This window comes from Zalophus californianus, chromosome 17, assembly GCF_009762305.2.
Source record: "Zalophus californianus isolate mZalCal1 chromosome 17, mZalCal1.pri.v2, whole genome shotgun sequence".
In the NCBI taxonomy this organism is placed as follows: Eukaryota; Metazoa; Chordata; class Mammalia; order Carnivora; family Otariidae; genus Zalophus; species Zalophus californianus.
The window spans coordinates 34,711,822-34,733,863 of record NC_045611.1 but is presented as its reverse complement, the minus strand read 5'-3'; the positions used below and the strand labels follow the sequence as shown (position 1 = coordinate 34,733,863).

Genomic DNA, 22,042 nt, shown 5'->3' with positions numbered 1-22,042 from the left:
CTCTCTCACTGTCTCTCTCTGTCAAATAAATAAATAAAATCTTAAAAAAAAAAAAAAAAAGATAAATACGCTCTCCAAAATGAGGGAAGTTGGGATACTTGAGAAATGTGTGGTCTTACCATTTCCACCTCAACAGTGACTAAGTTTCACTTCCTGTTTAAGTTCTGGGTGAGCTCTGAACTCACCCTTCTCCTCCCAAACTACCTTTTGTGTCTAGGCCGGCTGCTGTGTTAAGCTGCCTGGTACAGTCTCACCACTCCTCCTACTGTGACCTAAGAAACAACCTTACGTTTCTTTGGACTCCTGCACGATGCGCTAAGTTCAAAGCTCTCATGTGTGGCCTGCAGTCAATCATGCAGTACCGCACGATTAACAGACGTAATTTATATTAAGCTATTAAACAGACTGCTCAAAACCCACTCTATATGGGGGTTCCCAAATTTATCAAGTGACCATTTTAGAAAAGACTAATGAGGCAGAAGCCCAGACTAATGGAAAGACAGATTTAACCTACTTTTTAGAAAGTCAGGAAAATTTTCGTAATGTATAATGAACTCTAACATAACTTTCCATATAAACAACTATGTGTTACCTTTCCATCCTTCCCCCAAGTACTTCTTATGCCGTAACACACTCCAACTTATGTTCTACTGGGTGCAAAAGATTTACCATTTTGCTTTTAAAACTGCCGCCTAAGGCACATGGCTCTGCTCAAGTAGTATCTGTTGCAATTATAAGCCAACTCATTAAACATCTAGAAAAGGAGAAATCTGAAAGGATCAGTTTGCCTCACCTGTGACATTAGGATCACGTCTTGTTCTCCACTGTGGGACAAATACAGTGATGTTTCTGTTGCCAAGCTTCCAAAAATATTCAACTGCAATTGCAATTCCACGACAAGAAAAGAACTTTTTCAGACCGTGGCTAAAAGAAAACAAAACTTATTTCAGCTTAAAGTATGTTGAAGTTTCACCATGAAAAAGTGAAAAGGTGAACTCCATATACAACAAAAACAATTACAACAAAATTCCCTTTTAATACTTTTACATTCTTTGGCATCAAGTTGCATAGTTTATGACTTTGCAAAGCCAAGACAGAAGCCTTTGCATGACATGTGATTCTTAATAGCTTTATGATTTTTCTTGTACTTTGTTTAGTTAATTTAATTGAATGTGCTATTGGGACAGAAGGCAGTTTGAGCTTCATGGTAATACTTGTTTATTGCACTTTTTATTTCTGTTTTTGTTTTTTTTAGAGAGCCCATTCCAAAGAGTCCTGCCTGGTCACTGACCTCTAAGAATATTTTATTAAGAAACTTGTTGCTGGGGGTACCTGGGTGGCTCAGTCAGTAGGGCGTCTGCCTTCAGCTCAGGTCATGATCCCGGATCCTGGGATCAAGACCCGTGTCAGCAGGGAGCCTGCTTCTCCCTCTCCCTCTGCTGCTCCCCCTGCTTGTGCTCTCTCCCTCTCAATACAATCTTTAAAAACAGAAAAAAAGAAACTTGTTGCTGAAGCAGGAGTAGACAGGACTCTCCGATGACATGGTCCTCACAACTTCCAAAGGCTGCAGATGCCTCCAGCTCCAGGGCTCCATACCCCTTCTAGGGAACTGTGAAACCTACTCAGTTTACAGCTTCCCGGAGATAAGTTGAGGACATGATTCCAGTGGAACTAACTGGGGGCCATGGCAGATGATTTTACTGAAGGAAGCAGAAAGTGCCGGGAGCAGATGCAAACAAACAAGGAACATTACAGAACGTAAGTCAGGATATGATTTTCTGTAAAGGGCCAGATAGGCCTTGCAGGCCATATGGTCTCTGCCGCACCACTCAAGTCAGCTAAGTAGAAATGAATGAGGGTGGCTGTGTTCCTTATTTACAAAAACAGGTGGTGGCCAGATTTGGCCCACAGTTCACAACCCGTGGTATAGTGGATTAAAAACTGACCCCACCCAAAAGTGTGGTAACAAATTTCAAAAGAAACAAGAAAAAATATTTAAATTGTATTCTCCCGCAGTTAAGTAAAAGTGGAGATTTTTAAAAAAGGGTTTTCAAGGTTTGACATTTTTTGTAGGTGGTAATCCATTTGCCTAACCATGAGTATTAGAAAGGAAAAAAAAAAAAAATCAAATCCCCCAAACTGTGAAGCTACAGTTTATGAAATGAGCATAATCTATCTTCACTATTTCAACAGTCACTTAGGTTCCAGTGACAGGAAATCCTGCATCTTCAGTCCTGTCTTCTCTTCATGTCTCGTGTCTCCATGTCAAAACCACCTGGTGGAGAATTCCTTCACTTAAAATTCCTGCCACCTCAGGCACAATGTGTCCCAAGTCAACCCCAGGCTCTCCCAATCCCCATCCCTCCTCAAACTCCAGTTAGACCCTGAAATGCAGCCATGAGGCCTCTGATCCTGGTCAGGGTCTTTAGTGGCAGTATTCCTCTCGACAAACTCAGGGCACGGCTTCAAGGTCCCCTCCACAGCAGACTAGTCAGGAGGGATCTAGCCACCACCATGTGTCACCACACTCGTTTCTGGCCACGTTTGCTTGCCATCTCCCTCTTCCTGGGCAGTGAGCTTTCTTCTTGCTGCAATCTTTGTACGCCTTCTCTTAACCTTCCTCCAGTGCCTCGGGACTCAATTCAGACCCTCTTCTATGAAGCCATTTCTAGAAACAGGCCCTTGATCATCTCTCCTCTTTCCTGTCTTGCTATCCTGTACTGTCCACTGGAATGACAGAATTTAGGAGATGGAACGGAGTTAGATTCCTGTTAGATAAAAAGAACGAAAGCCCTGAGAGGCTGAGCAATTTTCCCAGGCTGCACTGCCACAGGGTGGTTGCGCTGGGATTATTCAGGCTTCCTTCTTCCTGGGTCAGCGCCCTTCCTACCATCCCACAGTGGGACTGTCCCCACCTAAATCTATATTCTCATGAAGCAGGAATGGGCTGGACATTCAAGAAACTTCTAACACGCAGAAGAGCAGCTCAGAAACTCCTCCTTTAAGAGGCTAAAGTGCCTCTTAAAAGTGCCTCACGCTCTTCTCAGTGAGCCACAAATAAGAGAGTGCACGGGCATCAGCTTTGCTCCAAAAACACATGCAAGTAAACCCTTCTCGATGAAGTAACTCAGCAGTGGTTTGTTTATCTAAAAGCATTCAAAATATGGCAAGAATGTAGCAACAGGACATCTGTTACTGGAGAAAGGCTAGAGGTAGTTTTTGTAGGCCTCATCTTTTAAAAATATCTTTAAAAATCATTCTAATTGCTTAACAGTAAGAACACACCCAGAGTTAATGTCAACCACAGCCTGAACATGAAAATCCAAAATACAACAGCCTACTGGTTCTTAAAAAAACCCAAGGGATATGTATGTTAGTTAAGTCTGAAAAGAACAATCCTTGAGAGAAATGCACTAAAAAAGCTTGTCAAGTTTGGCTTATTCATCAGCTACAAATGTGTACGAACTTTTTCTCTCCCTATAAAGCCTTTGACTGCAACAGTTCAAAGTGGGTGGAACCCAGCTTCATCCCACTGGGTCCCAGAGGAAAATGAAGGGGAATGCAAGTAGATCCAATCCCGCTGCCTTGTACCACGCTCAGACTTAGATGGGAAGAAATGGCGTTTCCAGAAACATTAGCTCTATACTAATTTCCAGTGTTATCCTCAGTGATAAGATCAAATCACTATGGATACCCTGAAAAATCTCGAGAGCTGTTTTAGGAATAAAAAGAGCAGTTGAAAATTCTGGTGGAAAAGTTAGAGTTAGACAGAAAATAGAACTACACAAGAAAATCAAGTGGAGCCAAGTTCGTGTCCTCTAAGTAATATCGAAGGTCCCTGCTGCTTCCCACTTCAATTCCCCCACATCCTGGCTAGGCAGAAATGCGCCTCCTCACCTCCCTGCAGTCAAGCCAGAGGAACTTGTTGACAGGTAGACCCAGACCAACTGTCTATTTAGACTCAAAGACAAAGGATTTACATACCGTAACTCCTCCTCTACTTCTGGGAAGGCCAAAGCTCTGGGGCTTCCAGCTCCAAACAGATAATAGGCCTGAGAGGCCAGTGTATGGGCTTTCAAGGGAGATTAGAGAGATTTAAACTACTGTTTCATGTAGTTGGAAACAAGTTACATCATCCGGTTGTTTTCCATATTATAGCAGGCAGTAAACTGGAAGGTAGACTGTCCCAAGCAGAGAGGAGATGGGCAACAGATACTTCATTAAAAACTCACAGCAGTGATAGAACCAGACCGAACAGTGTGGGGGCAAATGGTTAAAACTCTTTTGGAGTTACCCCAGGAAAGAGTAATTTCCTTCTATAGTTTCCACTTAATAAAAATAGCCATGGGACCCTGATAGAGAAGACTAGCATGAAAAAAATGGTTAAAGTACACAGCGCTGGCGAGTGAAGGGGCAAACCTCATCTACACGGAAAATTATCTACCCAGATAAGTCAGGTGTCCTAATGCTGAAGTTTCAAACTGACCAAGTCTGAGTGTTATCTAGCCACTACTGTGATGTCTAGCCGTGTACCGCAAACAATTTCCATTTACTCATCATTTGACTCATTCATGGTGACAAGGGGAAAAACCAAGTAAAGATACGCATAATTAGCAGCATGAAGTGGGTATTCTGGAATTTCTCACAGTGTGTATGAATTGCAGACAACACGCTAGATAGACCAATATAATAAAGGACTGGCAGAAACCCAGGGATGGGTAGGTCTGAGCTGCTGAGCAGGATAAAACCAACAAATACTATTGTTAAAGGGTTCAAATTTCATTTTTAACTACTTCCCCAACTATGTGGGTCAAATAAGTGAGGTTTACTCAGCAATGCTTAAGCAACTCAAGACTTAAGTACTCTATATTGCCAAGGCCTGAAAATTCCAACCTCACCTTCTATGGGAGGAGGCAGGACGTATGATGGCTCTGGGAGCCTATGGGCCCACACCTCCTATCTGTGTAATCTTGGACAAGATTTTTAAGCCATTTCATGTTATATGAAAGTATAGAACATTTTTATCTCACAAATCGGTGTGAAGATTACATTTAAAAAGAGAAAAGTACCTGACACATGACAGGTGTTTCAGTTTTAAGATTCCAAATAATTGCTGAAAAATGTCTCAGTTAAAATTTAATCTAAATTGATCACTGGAATAGGAAGTTATAAAAGAGTGGTGAAAAGTCATTTTAAAAATCCTACTATTTCTTAAGTCTTTAGGGCATTCATTCATTCAACAAAATGTTACTGAGTGCCCACCATGTGCAAGCACCATGGACCTTGGGGGTATTTCAGTGAACAGGACACACATAAATCACTTCCTTCATGGAATGTACAATCTATAATTCACATTTACTATCAAAGCAATTTCAAATAAGGGTTGATTTTTTCCCAAATTTAAAAAACCTGAGTTGAAATTCACATAACATAATCATTTTAAAGTGAACAATTCAGTGGCATTTAGTACATTCACAGTATTGTACAATCAGCGCTTAGATCTTGTTCCAAAACATTTCCATCACTCTCAAATAAGACCCTGTACCTATTAAGCAGTTTTCCCCCAGAATAAGAGTTAATTTTAGTTACTGGTATTTTCAGATCAATCTTTATCAGATTAAGTAAGTCTTTTTGGATAATACATCCTTATAAATAAATGTTGCTTTTAAACTGAAACATCTGTGAATTCAAAGAAAATTGGAATCCTCCCCAGATAATCAGCTTTTAAAAGAAAAAGTAATGAAAGTTTGCTCGTGGTTTCCCTTAGTGCACTAATTCAGTGGTTTTCAAAAGAGATGGCACTGTACCCAAGGGTGTGAGGAAATACGTGGGAGTGTTTTGGGGTGTCAAAATGACGGGGTTAGGTACTATGGGCAAAGTAGGAGGGACTAAATATGCAAAACATCCTGTCATGCCCAGGCAGTACCACTCTATATTTCAATAGTGACCCCTCTGAGAAATACGTTATACTCCCAAAAGGTTTTTAAATAGTGTCATCATCACTGCTCATTCTATGTTAATTTGCATTTCTTAGTCCTTGAACACCAATTTGGGACATCTCTGCACTTATAGAAATTGACAAAGGATTAATATTACTCACAATCATGACCTAAATTTTATATCACCACTTGGCTCAAGAAATTATAACAATGAGGAACTGGTGCTGGGCTTGGACTGTGGGTGACTGAAACTGCACTTTACATTTTTACTTAGATAATGCTATGCAGCTGTGGGCCATTTGCTGGGTTTCCCCGAAAAGAATTGCCAAAAAGCAAAGTGAAATGACAACAAACAGTATTATTTAGAAATGAAGACAAGTATACTACATATTTTTCCAGCCTATCTTTAAACTTTAACATGGAGAATGCTGGGATTTTTCTTTCTTTCTCTTGACAGCAAAATACAGTATCAACAATTCAGTCAAAAAATAAAAAGCATCCTTATTTTAAAAAATAGACATTAAAGTACTTATGGATAAAATGACATCTCTGAGCTTTCCCTCAAAATAACTCCAGTAAAAGGGGTATAGGCTCAACAAGACTGGCCATGAGCTGAGAACTACTGAAGGTGGGGGATGGGCACACGGAAATCCCAAATTCAAAAACGGATGCATTCTATTACCTTTTAATGTATTTGTTTGAAAATTCTAGTAAAAATTAACAAAACAAAAAATAAATATATAACACTTATAGAATTCCTAGGAGAGAGGTCACACACACTATTCACTAAAATTCAGAAAAGTGTATCACCATCTTCATCCCATGTCCAGGTGCCCCTTTTCTTAAATGACAGCCACTTAAAATGCCAGACCGTGCAAACTTCTTCAAAATCAACGGAGTGACTGATTTTGAAAACTGGAGAGAGACTTTACCTACCAGTTGTTGAAATGGCATGATAAAGATGCCCTTTAGGACAGGGCAAAAGACAACAAATTACAGCAAGTGAAATTCAGCAGGCAAAAACCTACGTGAGGTCAAACAATGGGGCAGATACTCTAACTTGACCCCCTCTCCTCTTCACAGTCACTGTATTAAACCACCCCTTAGAGAAGAAATCCAATCCTGTACCAGATGTATAAAATCAGACTCTTCAGAGGGTTCCAAGACAGGTTAAATAAAAATGATCATTTAACTCTTTTTTACTAAAAGCAAATATACAAGCTTTTAGTAGCAGCAGAGGACCATAAAGAAGCTCAAACTGATGAATTTCCTTAGAAAGGCAATTGCTATCACTCTATCAACAAAGTACAACAGAAATACAGCACATCCATTATCACTGCACTCCTGCCTAGAGACCTAACACGCTGTAGTATAAAGAGACAGAAAAATCTTTTTTGGCTTTAAGCTGCATCCTTGTATTCAGAACCTAATGACATTCATGGTATTAAGAACCTAACGATTAGAAAAAAAAAGAAGCTAATGATTTAAAAATCTCTGTACTGTTTATCGCTGACTAGGCAATGCAAAGTGAAGACAAATTTTCTATCATCTCTCGTCCTCAGAAATAGAGGTTCAGCAGGATGAAAAGCAAAGTTTACAACTCCAGAAGATGGAATAACACAACTTTCCAAACAGCCGTTTTGTGGTGTTTTTTTTTTTCCCAGGTAAGAAAATCGATCAACTAGACAGATGCATAGCCTAAGTTCCTACAACTGCATGTAATTCTGAGACACTGCTTAGGACCCTATTTACAACTATAATGTAACTTGCAGAGAGTGGACTTACGTAATTGCGACATTGCTCCCATCTATAACAATGTGCTTCAAATCCGTTCTTCCTGGCTCATTTTTTAATTCCAGCTTGTAAGGTACTTTCAGAGTATCTCGGAACCTTTGAACGCCAGTGACTGAGGAATCAATATGATCAGACATTCCGGCCAACCTTGCGTCAATAACTGAAGGTAACAACTGGGGCAGTGGCATCGGTGGAGAAAGCGGTGGACAATTTGGCTTAGACTGGGGAGAGCTACAACACCCTGAACGGTTTTCACAGGCAGACTTCATATTACTTGGATGTAAGGGCTCTGCTTGCTGCTGCAAACCGTTTTCAGGAAAAACTGGAATTCTGGGCTGATGATTTGAAGCTCCTCTTGAAACAAAACTGACAACTTCTTTGGGACTTGAAGGGACAACAGAGGGTGAAAGGCCATCAGTTTCAAGGTCCATGTTAGAAACGTAATTCTGGTTTGAACTCCAGATTTCTTGTTTCTGTTCTATTGGCACTGTTCTGAAAGTATTAATTTTGCAATTTGAGGTACATGGTTTTGATTCTTTGAATGGTAACTGAGAAAATTTTTCTACCACATTTTGCTGTGTGTGAGTTTGTGTTTTCTTTGGGGTGGAATCCGTTGTAAGCTCATTTATGCTGCTACAAACACCTTTGTTTTTGGTTCTGTTGGTCTCTGGATACACAGTACCAGGTGAAAATTCTCTGTCTTCTTGGAATCTTTTATTTTCTTTTTCAATTTCTTCTAAGAGCAATAATGGTTCAGTAGATGGCCCATACTCCCTAATGACCTTTTCAACAATTTCTTGGGAGTAGCCCATGGTTTTAAAAAAGTTTACGAGGATGTTGTATTCCATTTCCTCAGTAGTGTCCTTTACATCTGGACTTAAATTTTCAGGATCAGCAGAAGAATCAGATAAGTCAATGATTACACTTGCAGCTAATGTCTTACCGTCATGTAGAAGCTCCCCCTCTTGAACGTTTTCCAAAGAAAACTGTTTCTTGGTATGCCTTTCTTCAGAATCAGAAAATCTCCTTTTGTGACAAATTCTGTCTTTGGAAAGTGCCTCTTCATCTGGGGTTAGACCATTTATTGGAACAAAAAGGACATCTTGTGAACTAGAAAAGACCGTGTCCATTTGTTTTGTAAGCTCAGAAACAGGAGTGCCAGCTTTATTTCTTGCATCTTCCTGCAAAACAATTTCATCTCTGGAAATATTCAGCCCTGTGGCAGCATCCTGTGGAAACTCTGCTTGTTTAGAATCTCTAATTTCAATAACATCATCATCTCCCATTTCAAATAAATTCTCCTCACCTTGTGTGAGTGTCAAAAGCTCCTTTTTCAAGGAAGTGGGCAGAATCAACAAGTCCATTGTATAGTTATCTGCACGAGCTTCAACAAATTGTTTAAATTCCCTTTTCACCTCAGATTCTTTCTGACTGTTGGGTAGATTCTCATTATTCTCAAAGAGTTTTACAAACTGCTGAATGTGACTCCTAGCCATGACCACAGCTTCGGCACTTCCTCTGATGCCAAGAAGACCAATGTCCAGAATGCAAAGATCAGCACAGGTGTCCTGAATCAAGCTCTTCAGAAACAGGCTCTGGGCCCCAACAAAAATGCAGTGCATGGCCTTGGGGTAACATTCTCTTTCTTCTAGTTCAGGTTCACAGATTCCTTTAATATATTCCTGTAAAGAGGAGATAAGAAATTAGATCAATTTACAAAAGCTCTTTATAGCACCCATTATGTTACACATGTAATTACAAACGTCAAGCTGTACAAAAAGCAAAAGCATGCTAATAACTTGGGAAAAAAAATGCCATGTTGTAAATAAAAGATTCAAGATAACAGACATAAGTTGCTTAATCATTTCCGTTGGACTTGAAAACTTTGCCTTTAAGTCTAAAAAGCAGGTGTTCATAACATTTTCAATAATGTATCTTGCAATGTGATCTTTCGGGTCTGCCCAACTGCAGTGGATAAGGACAAGACTGGACTTATTTACATCTATAAACAACAAACATTTTTGCTTGCTACCACGCATTTATTAATACAATGACATAATTAAGAGATAAGATTAACAAGTCAATTTACTCCAGAATAAACCTTGACTTTTGCTTTGCTACTACTGCCCTTAGTTTCCAGATAAAACAAACAGAGATTCTCAGGGCCTTAAAAAAAAACAAAAACAAAAAAACCCAAAATTTTTTCCCCAGCTGTCTGGAACAATGCATACTCTATATAATTTTGTCTTTTTTTTTTTTTAATAGAAAGGCCAGACTGTTTAAATGTAGACCTAAATATCAAGAACCAGAGAGTGCTGGACAGTACTGCCCCTCTTAGATAGAAAACCAGAGTTTCTAGTAAATTTGGTATTAAACAAGGCCTCAGTGAGTTAAGAAAGGAAACTGGGTTCTCCACCAATTAGGTTATTCCCAGAGGCCTAAGTGTGAATGACCTGAACACTGAACATGCATGCACACACACAGGCATGGTGGGATACACTTAGTAACGTGGGCACTAGAGTCCGTTCTTGGGCTCAAACCCCAGCCATGGGAGTCTGGGGGCCTTGCTAAACTTCCGCAGCCCCTCTAACCCCATGTCCCCAACTGTCAGAGCGAGAGGAAGACGGTGCAATCCCAGGTGTTTTGAGAAAATTCGATGAGATAATAAAGTTCTGACGACACTGTCTTGCATCTAGTAAGTGCTTCCTAAATAATAACACTCCTAACTTATTAGTGGACATTTATAAGAAATGAGCCTGGCAACACATGACCCATACTTGACAGGAAAATCAGAATGGTGCTCCCCCAAATGGTGCTACTGAAGAGCTCAGCGTGTGCGGCACTGGTGCGGGCGAGGGTCTGGGGCCCTACCCCCACCGCCTGCTTGGTGTCACAGTGGTCACATGACTTCAGGGAGAATTCATACACCAATCCCTTGTTCACACATGTAGAACATTCCTGTGAGTAGATAAAAGTCCAGAAACAGGAGGAAGATGTCGCAGAGGAAAAGCCTGATCTAAGCTGTATAATGTTGTCATGAGATCTTTGCTTCCTTATGTCCCCTGGATAAACAAGTCAGTGGGCTTGGTGGTAAAGACAGGAGATGATTGGTGCTGGACAGAGGAGCACTGGTTGTTTATTAGAGCAGCCTGCTAGTTTTGTGACACGATAACTGTGTTAAACACAAAAGTACAGTAACCAAACATCCTTTTTTCCTGAATGTGCAAGCAGAGTGCTAAATATTGATGTCAGCATCCCTGAACACCTCCAAAATGGACATTTTACTACCGCTTGTTTGAACCTACGCTGCATTTAGGTTGTGTTTTGAAGTTGTTTCTCTTTAAAAACATTTTTATTTTGGGCGCCTGGGTGGCTCAGATGGTTGGGCATCTGCCTTCGGCTCAGGTCATGATCCCGAGGTCCTGGGATCGAGTCCCGCATCGGGCTCCCTGCTCCTTGGGAGCCTGCTTCTCCCTCTGCTTCTCTCTCTCTCTCCCCCCCCCTCTGTCTCTCATGAATAAATAAATAAAATCTTTAAAAAAAAACAAAACAAAACAAAACATTTTTATTTTGAAATAATCCTAGCTTTCCAGGAAGGGGCAGACAGGACATAAAGGTTCTGTGTACTCTTCACCTAGTCCTCTCCAATCACACTTGTATCTTACCTAATTACAGCACAGTATCAAAATCAGGGTACTCACACTGATACAGTGTGTACATAGCTCTGTGCTATTTTATCACATTCAAGCAAATACCACTGCAATCAAGATACGAAATTACTCCATCACCACAAAGATTACCTTCATGCCACCCCTTTTTAGTCCAATATTTACCCTTACCTCCACCCACACCGTCCCTACCCCCCTGACAACTGCCAATCTGTTTTTGTCTCTATTATATTGTGACTTCAAGAATGTTATATAAATAGAATTATATAATTTCTGCCTTTTGAGATTGGTCTTTTTTTTTTTTTAAGATCTTATTTATTTGACAGAGAACAAGAGAAAGCACAAGCAGAGAGAGCAGCAGAGGGAGAAGGTGAAGCAGGCTCCCCACTGAGCAGGGAGCCTGATGTAGGGCTCAATCCCAGGGCCGTGGGATCATGACCTGAGCCGAAGGCAGACGCTTAACCACTGAGCCACCCAGGAGCCCCAAGACTGGCCTTTTTCACTCAACATGATGCTCTTGAAACCCACCCAAGCTGTTGCATTTATCAAGCTCATTCCTATTTATCGCTGAGTACTATTCCATGATACAGATGACCTACAGGTTTTTAACCACTATCTACCGAGTGGCATTTTGGTTGTTTCTGTTTGGAGTTATTACAATGAAGCTACTATGAACGATTTTCACGAACAGGTTTTCACTTCTCTTTCATTAACTTCTCATTTCTCTGGGATAAATGCCCAGCAGCGCAACTGCTGGGCCATACGGTAAGTGCATGTTTGTATTTCAAGGAACTGCCAAACTGTGCTCCATAACAGCTCTACCATTTTACATTTCCACTAGCCATGTATGCAATCGAGAGATCCAGTTTCTTATCCTCACCAGCACTTGATATCACTACTATTTTTTATTTTAGCTGTTCTATTAAGAGTGTAGTGTATCTCATCATGGTCTTAGTTTATACTTCCCTAATGGCAAGTGATGTTGAACATCTTTCCATGTGTTATTTGCTATTTGCCATCTATATTCCCTCTTCGGTGAACTGTCTGCTCGATTTTTTGGTCCATTTTCTAACTGGAATATTTGGGTTTTATGCTGGGTTTTGGGAGTTCTTGATATATTCTAGAAAGACAGGAATCCTTTCTCAGATATGCAGCTTACAAATATTTTGTTCCATAGTTTGTTTTTTCATCCTCTTAACAGGGTCTTTTGTGACAGGAGAAGTTTTTAATTTTAAGGAAGTCTAGTTTGTTGGCTTTTTTCTTCACCAAGCCCCAGTTCCCAGAGGTTTCTCCTATGTTAATCTTCCAGAAGTTTTACATTTAAATCTACAACCCATTTTGAGTTGGTTTTCATATAAGATGTGAGATTTAGGCTGAGGTTCATGTTTTTGCTTATGGATATCTAATTCCAGCAATGTTTCTTGAAAAGACTATCTTTCCTCTATTTAATTACTTTTGCAGGTATCAAAAATCAGTTGGTTATACTTGTGTCAGGCTATTTCTGGGTTCCTATTCTGTTCCACTGACTTAGGTATCTTTCCCTTCACCAATGCCACACCATCTTGATTACTGTAATTATATAACGTCTTGAAATTGGATAGTAATAGTAACTGCTATTTTATTAATTTTAAAATTGTTCTTATTCTAGTTCCTTTGCCTTTCCATATAAATTTTAGAATAATCTTGTTTAGCTATCGTTTAGCAGTTGTGTTAAACTAGCACACTGACGTGAGGATAAAAGACATTTGCTGAGTCTTCTGCTGTAAGAACAAAGTCTGTTTCTCTAGATCTCTGCCTTCTTTCATCAGTGTTTTATAATTTTGAGCATACAAACCCTGTATATCCAAATATTTCATTTTTTGGAGTGACCAAACATGGCACTCTATTTTAATTTTGATTTCTATGTGTTCACTGGTAATAGAGACAAAGAGATTTTGATCATGTATCCTGTGACCTTGCTAAACCTATTATTTCTAGTTCTAGGATTTTTTTCTTATAGACTCCTTGGGATTTTTTTTTTTTTAATAAGATTTTGCTTATTTATTTGAGAGAGCATGCACACAAGTGGCAGGAGGACCCTGAGTTCACAACCCGAGCTGAAGGCAGACACTCAACCGAGTCACCCAGGTGCCCCTATGATGTTAGATTTTCATATACTTAAAAAAAATCATGTTGAGGAAGTCAATATGTTTCCTACTTATCTAGGAACAGAAATATGAATAGGTACTGAAACTTGTTAAATGCTTTATTTACTGTATCAACTGTTCTCATGTGACTTTACTTCTCCAGCCTTAGTGCAAGTGCATTTTTTGAATACTGAATCAGCCTTGTATCCCTGGAATGATTGCCACTTAGTCCTGATATGTAAATATATTGATGAATTCTACTTGCTAATATTTTGTTAAGAATTTTTGCATCTTTTGCAACTATATTCATGAGGGACTTTAGTCTGTAGTTTTCCACTTTTGTGCCATCTTTGTCTGGTTTTAGCATCAGGATAATAATGAGTGAGTGAAGAAGGAAAGTATTCTCTCCTCTTGTATTTTCTAGATAAGATTGTGTAGAACTGATGTTAATTCTTTCCAAAACATTTTGTAGACTTCTCCGGTGAAACAACCTGGGCCTGGAGATTTCTTTTATAAGAATTTTCAAAGTATTAATTCAATTTCCTTAATAGCTATAAGTCTATTCAAATTATCTATTTCATGTTGGGTAAGTTATGGTAGTTTGTACTTTTTGAGGAATTGGCCAATTTCACTAAGCTGTCAACTTTATGCGTGCAGTTGTTTGTAGTGTTTCCGTATCTTTTTGATGTCTGCAGGTCCTACTCTACAGTTGATACCCTGTTTCATTCCTGATATTAGTAATTCATGTCTGCTTTCTTAAGGGTTGCTAAGAGGTGAATTTTACTGATTTTTTTTCCCCCAAAGAACAAGCTTGTTATCTCACTGATTTTTCTCTATTGTTTGTTTTTTCCAAATTTGTTGACTTCTGCTATTTCCCTCCTGTTGCTTGCTCTGCACTTATTTTGCTCTTCTTTTTCTAGTTCCTAAAAGTGGGAGCTTCAATTATGGATTTGACACTTTATTCTTTTCTAAAGTAGTTATGTTATAAATCAGCACTACTTTAAGCTGCATCCCACACATTTTGATATGCTGTATTTTCATTTTTATTTAGTTCAACGTATTTTTTAAATTTCTCTAGAAATTATTCAATATTCAGAAGAGTGTTGTTTAGTTTCCAAATATTTGGAGATTTTCTGGTTATCTCTGTTATTGATTTCTAGTTTGATTCCTTGGTAATCAGAGAACTTAAGACACTAAATGACTTCTATATTTTAAATTTGTTGAGATTTGTTTTATGGCCCAGGATATGGTCTATCTTGACGGATGTTCTGTGGGTACTTGGAAAGACCGTGCATTCTGCGACTGTTGGGCAATGTTCAAACACACATCTATTTGGACCTGGCTGGCTAATGATGTTGAGTTCTTATTCCTGCTCATCTTTTTTTTTTTTTATAAAGATTTTATTTATATGAGAGAGAGAGAGAGAGAGAGACAGCTAGAGAGGGAACACAAGCAGGGGGAGTGGGAGAGGGAGAAGCAGACTTCCCACCAAACAGGGAGCCTGATGGGGGTTCCATCCCAGGACCCTGGGATCATGACCTGAGCCAAAGGCAGATGCTTAACGACTGAGCCACCCAGGCGCCCCTCTTGCTGATCTTCTGATGGTTTTGTCATTTGCTGAGAGAATACTGAGGTTTCCAATTATAATTGTATCCATTTCCCCTGTCAGTTCTCCCAGGTTTTGCTTCATATATTTTGCAGCTGTACTGTTAGGAATATACACATTTAAGCACTGTTAGGTCTTCTTGGTGAATGGACTCTCTTATCACTATGTAAATACTCCTCTTTGCTCTGAAGGCTTTGTCTGACAGTAATATTGCCATTCCAGCTTTGTTCTGATTAATGGCTGCACAGTATGTTTTACGCTCATTTTAACTTACCTGTATCATTATATTTGAATAACTTTCATGAAGACACCATATAGTTTGGTTATGTTTTTTAAATCCACTCTGACAATCTCTTTTAATTGGTGTGTTTATACTATTTACTTTTAATGAAATTATTGTTTGGGTTTAAGTCCACCATGTATTTATTTTGTTTGTTCCCTACTTCTAATTCCTTTTTTTCCTTACCTGGCCTTCTTTTTCATTATACAGATATTTTTTAGTATTATAATTTATTGCATTTTTTACTATATCTCTTTGTATGTTTTTAAAGTGGTCATGCTATCAATTATAACATAAATGATCCACTTCAAAGTCAGTATTTTATCATTTCAAGAAGAATGTATAAACCTTATCATCTGCACTAGCCATTCTTTTATTTTCTGTATCTTAAGTTGTTCTGACATCTTAGGGGGCCTTTCAGACCTGAGGAGAGACTTACCTCTGATTTCTATCAGGGGTGGACATGTGGGCAGACTGACCGATCTAGGGCTGTGGGCCCCCCACCCCACACCCATCTCCTTATCTAACTCACACACTAAGCCAATATTTCCCCTACCCTGTATCAAGCCTGGGCCAGAAACCAGACAACTAAGAGCAGTCTTTATGCCCCAAAGCCCACTAGAATTACCCAAACTAGCCAATTCTAAGTGGTTTATCCTATCCTGCCTTGCTCCTGCTTCTGCCTCCTGACCAAAACTTGATGCTTCACCTGTAGCCCAGCACAGTGAAGTATGCATCCTTCTCCTGGGAGATATGAATGATCAAAATCTTCCCTCAGTGGCATTGACTTCTCCACGCCATCATTCAGTCACTTGCGTAACTTAAAATCCCCTGGGTATAAATTTTAGAACACCACTATCATCCTTAATCTTGGTCTCCATTCTCTCTGCCCTCCCTTGTATGTTACAGTTATCACATAAATTACATGTATATATATATTTGAAATCCCATCAGACTATGTTATAAATTTTGTTTTCAACCATTAACTCATTTTAAAGAACTCAAGAGGAGAAAGTAATCTATTATATTTATCCAGATATTTATCATTTCTGTCTGAAGCACTTCCTTTACCAATTCTTTTGGAGCAGGCTACTGGCAATGATTTCATTTTAGTTTTTCTGCAACTGAGAATTTTTATCATGCTTTATTCCACTTTCATTCTTGAAGGATAACTTCACTGGATAGGGAATTTTTGGTCAACATTTTTTTGTGTGTTTTGTTTTTTACTACTTCAAAAATATTGTGCCACTTCTCTGGCCTCTGTGGTTTCTGATGAGAAACCTATACTCATTCTAACTGCTGTTACTCTACATGTGTTTTTTTCTAGATGCTTTCATAATTTTTCATTTGTCTTCAGTTTTCAGCACTGTGGTTATGACATCTGGGTGTGGAAGTCTTGGAGCTTATTCTGTTTGTGTTCACTGAGCTTCTTAAATTATATGTTTACATCTTCTGCCAGATTTTGGAAGTCTTCAGCCATTATTTCTCCAAATTTTTTTAGCGCCACACTCCTGTCTCCTCTCATTCAGATTGGATAACTTCTACTTTCTATCTTCAAACTCACTGACTCTTCTGTCACCTACATTTTAAAATCAAGCCTATCCAGTGAGTTTTTAATTTAGGTTATTGTATTTTTCACTGCTAACCTTTCCATTTGGTTCTTTGTATCTTTTTATTTTTTAAGATTTTATTTATTTATTTGACAGAGAGAGACAGTGAGAGAGGGAACACAAGTAGGGGGAGTGGGAGAGAGAGAAGCAGGCCTACTGCTGAGCAGGGAGCCTGATGTGGGACTCTATCCCAGGACCCTGGAATCATGACCTAAGCCAAAGGCAGACGCTTAACGACTGAGCCACCCAGGCGCCTCCCTCGGTTCTTTGTATCTTCTATTTCTCCACTGAAACCTTCTATTATTTAATTACTTTTAAGAATATTTGTGATTGTCTGTGGGAGCATTTTTATAATAGATGTTTTTAAAGTCTTTGTTAGATGGGATACCTGGATGGCTTTGGTTAAGTGTCCGAGTCCTGATCTGAGCTCAGATCTCTTGATCAGGATGAGTTCAAGCTCCGCATTGGGCTCTACAATGGGCTCCACAATGGGTGTGGAGATAGATAGACAGACAGACAGACAGATAGATAGATAGATAGATAGATAGACAGACAGACAGGTAGGTAAGGGCGCCTGGGTGGCTCAGTCAATTGAGCATCCGACTCTTGATTCTGGCTCAGGTCATGATCTCAGGGTTGTGAGATCCAGCCCCGAGTTGGGCTCTGCGCTTTGCAGGGAGTCTGCTTGAGATTCTCTCGTACTGCCCCCCCTCCCCAGCTCGTGGGCATGCTCTCAAATAAATAAATCTTAAAAAGATAAAACAAAAGTCTTTGTTAGAAGATTCTAACATCTGTGTCATCTTGGCACTGGTGTCTGCTGTCTTTTCTCAGGAGAGTTGATATTTTCCTTGTTCTTCACATGCCAAGTAATTCTGTATTGTATTCATTCTGAATATTATGAGACTCTGAGTCTTATTTAAATCCTAGGATGAATGTCGATACTTCTGTTCCAGCAGGTAATTAACCTAGTTAGATTCAGGCTGCAAGCTGCAACCTGTCTTCAGTAAGCTGTGATTCCAGTGTCAATTCAGTTTTTAAAGTCTCTGAGATGTTATCTGTACCTGTTCCGCATATGTGCTACCAGAGGCCAATCTGGAACCTAGATGGTAGGTTAGTTCAGTTTTCAAAAGTCTTTGTCATCCTGATGAAAAGTAGATCCACACATGTGTAGTTTAGGGATAAACCCAGGAGATCATCAACAAACTTCATGGAGTCACTTTTCTGAGCTCCTCCCTCTCTGCCATATTTTTAGTGCTTTCTGGTTCCCTGAGGCTCTTTTTTCCAGTCCTCCAGTTAGAAAGCTGGGGCTTTGGTTACCCCACTTTGCCTTGCATTCTGCAGCTGTGCCTGGGTCATCCCAGGGGACACACACAGAGAAAGTAATGAGGCTGGCCCCATCCTCTTGAGACCACAACTCCACCAATTGGAGAGGAAGGTTCTCCTCCCTCAGAACTTTGGTTCCTGCAACCTCCCCCTGCCACAGTCACAAGATTGTCTGGAAGCTGGTATGCATTGGAATGAAGAAAATGGCCTTTGCCTTCTATTAGGTGCTCCCTTTTCTGCCCCTGGAGTCCAAACTGGAGGGCTTCTCCTACTGCTCTTTCTATGCCTTGGTGCTCATTTCACTTCCAGGTTGAGCTGTGCTGAATTCAGGCTGGGGGACAAAAGAGAGGAAAAAGTGGCAAACTCACCACTGGTTTGGTGGTGCTCTGAATTCTGGTTTTCTAATCCAGTCTGCCTACTGTTTACTTTTCAGAGCCCTCATATTAGCTGCACCATGCATTCTATCCAGGTTTTCTAACTATATTCAGTAGAAGTGACAGGGTAGAGTATGCTTGTTCTATCTTCCTCAGAACTAGAATCTCCTGGCTACCTGTTAATATTTAAGTAATGCTGCCTGTTTAGCCTAAGTAAGTGCATGGCTGAATTCACATGAGTCAAAAACTGTTGAGACTACTGTGCAGCCACTGGATGAGAAAAAGTTGATCACACCCACTCAGTGAAATGCCAGCAATTAGCCAACCTGGAGAGAAGAGGTTTCTTCTCCAGATAAAAGGCTTCTAAAACAAGTATCCTCTCAAACAAGGGCTAACTCTCAAATTGATCCAAGTTGTAAAGCCCACCTAGCAACAGATCCTGCCCAGACACAAGGCTTCCAACTAGTTTTTCAGATTCCATATGAAATATAAAAAAGGACCCATGTCAGAATAAGATCTCAAATATGAAAGACAGGAACCAATAGAGTAGAACATAAAATAGAGGGAAACTAGGTACTGAATGCAGGGTAGGAAAGAAAACTTCAACAAAAGTTTAATTAGTGCTTTCAAAAAGATATACGACAATAATGAATTCATATAACAAAAATCAAGATGCTAAAGAAAGACAATTAAAATAAGAGTACTAGTAAATTAAGGATATGATGACCAAAATAAAAGTCCACAGAAGAATTTCAAAGACATAGTGGAAGAAAGCTCTCCAAAAGTACCACAAAAAACAAAGTAAAAAACAGGAGGGAAAAGAAACTTTAAGGGTCCATACATGATATCCAAAATCCAAATAACTGACATTCCAAAAAAACCAAAAACCAAAACCAAAAACAAAAACAGAATGGCAATTAATAAAGACTTAAAACAAACAATTTCCTGGAACTAAAATACACAAGACCCATGTATGACCAGTGAAAAAATTACATCAAATCCGGTCTGGGAACTAAAGCACACTGATACCATCTTAGGGTCCACAGACTATCCAAGCATGATTACTCTTTAAAAGCCCACAAGAAAAAAATCCGGGGGACAGGAAGGGAACAGGACACATATAAAAGTATGACAGTCGGAATATCCGACCTTCTCACAGCAGATCTGGACGAATGGGGGAGAAGGATGGCAACACATTCAAGATTCTGAGGGAAAGTGATTTTCAATCCGTAACTGTCTACCATCCACACTAAAGACATTTCCAGACATGCTAAAAGCCAACAAAATTACTCCCACAGACTGTTTTCTTGAAGAACTATTTCAAGATGAAGGCCACCAAAAATAAGGGAGATGAAGTAATTAGTATATTCAATCCAAGACTGGCAAATAGAAGTCCAAAAACTATAGCTGTGCGGCAAACAAGCCGAGCAACTAGCTGAGTGGAGGAGGGAAGGAGGCTCAAGGGACGTTCTCCCAGAAAAGGCAGTTCAATGAGTAGCTGATATAAAGGAGTATTTGTACAATATTACGGATGTGTTTAAATCATATTTCACAAGCAGATGAAAATAGGGCAGATAAATTATAGTAAAAATTAAAAGCTATATCAGAAGGAAAACATAATGTAATACAGTACTGGGCTTTGCAGTTAATATTTACAGAAGTCATTTTACTATATAAACCTTGCTTCTTGCTTTAACTAAAAATAAATAACTATACTGGTGTCTTAGTCCATTCAGGCTGCTATAACAAAATACCAGACGGGGTGTCTTAGAAACAACAGAAATTTATTTATTTATTTATTTATTTATTTTTTATTTTTTTTTAAAGATTTTATTTATTCATGAGAGACAGAGAGAGAGAGAGAGAGAGGCAGAGGGAGAAGCAGGCTCCCAAGGAGCAGGGAGCCCGATGCAGGACTCGATCCCAGGACCCTGGGATCATGACCTGAGCCGAAGGCAGACGCTCAACCATCTGAGCCACCCAGGCGCCCACAACAGAAATTTATTTCTCACAGTTCTGATGGCTGGAAGCCTAAGATCAGAGGGCCAGTGTGCTCCGGTGAGGGCTCTCTTTCCGGGTACAGACCTCTTGTTGTATTTCCACGTGATGGAAGAAGCAAAGGAGTTCTCCCGGGCCTCTTTTATAAGGGTATTAACTTCATTCAAGCCCCTCCTGACCTAATCACCTCCCCAAAGCCCCACCTCCTAACACCATCATATCGGGCATTGGGATTTCACCACATGAATTGTGACAGAACACAAATATTCAGACCATAGTAAATGGGAAAATGGGGGGTAGTTTTTGCCTCACTGATCTTTTTTTTTTTTTGAAGATTTTATTTATTCATTTGAGATAAAGAGAGAGTGAGAGTGAGTGGGAGGGTGAGGGAGAGAGAATCTGAAGCAGACTCCACATGAGTGCAGAGCTCGATGAGGGGCTCGATCCAGGACCACGAGATCCTGACCTGAGCCAAAACCAAGAGCTGGCTGCTTAACCAACTGAGCCACCCAGGTGCCCCACCTCATCTATCTTAAAGAAAGTGGATAATGCCTAAAATTTATAAGAAATAGCAGTATATTTATAATTCTTTAGGTAACCATCAAAACAAACAGCTAAAAACAGTAAAAAGTAGTTGCCTTTAGGAAGTAGAAGGGACTGTTATTGTTCCTTATAAAAACCCTCAGTACTACTTTTTTGTTTTAACCACGTGCATATATTATTTTGGTATATTCCTTATTTCCTAATTTTAATTAAATTTTAAAAATGGATACATAGCATGTTGTGATGCTATATTAGTGATAGCTTTGGTGTTAATTTTGTTTTGCTTGATTCTTACCTGACATTTAACATAAAAAATGTTAGCAGTTTTGAAATACTGTGAGTGATTCATCTCTGAAACAAATATTTTCCATTATTTCTGTTATTTTTCTGGATTGGTATAATCTTCAAGAAGAGCTATAACTAATTAATTGTGATTATACTGATTGATTTAGGATGTTCTCAATCCTATACAACCAAATAAAAAAAAAAAGTAAAAATTAAACTGGATGCTGAGATAAGACAGGTAACTGCAAAGATTTGTGATAATCCTGATTCTGATTTTTTTTAAGTAGACTTTAATTTTTCAGTTAAAGGTTCACAGCAAAATTGAGAAGGTACAGAGATTTCCCATATTATCATTTAATGATAACCATAAAAGTCTGTGTTTTTATCAACTTAATCAATTTTATACATTTGAACCTACAGAAAATACATACTCTAAAATTATAAATCTGATATGTGATTTACAAAAAATCAATTTACTTTTCATTGCTTATGTAAT

At 39.2% G+C, this 22,042-nt stretch overlaps 1 protein-coding gene across 3 annotated transcripts in view; it reads right to left on the bottom strand.

The window, feature by feature from the left end:
• N4BP1 (NEDD4 binding protein 1) overlaps positions 1–22,042 on the bottom strand; it is a 44,127-nt gene that overhangs the window by 7,913 nt on the left and 14,172 nt on the right. For 2 of the 3 annotated variants that reach the window (XM_027617567.2, XM_027617568.2), the window contains exons 2-3: positions 7,725–9,415; positions 794–924 (exon numbers count right to left, since the gene is read on the bottom strand). In XM_027617567.2, coding sequence (XP_027473368.1) covers positions 794–924; positions 7,725–9,415 — 1,822 coding nt within the window. The remainder of the gene's footprint in view (positions 1–793; positions 925–7,724; positions 9,416–22,042) is intronic. The other variant, XM_027617569.2, reaches the window with a different exon arrangement.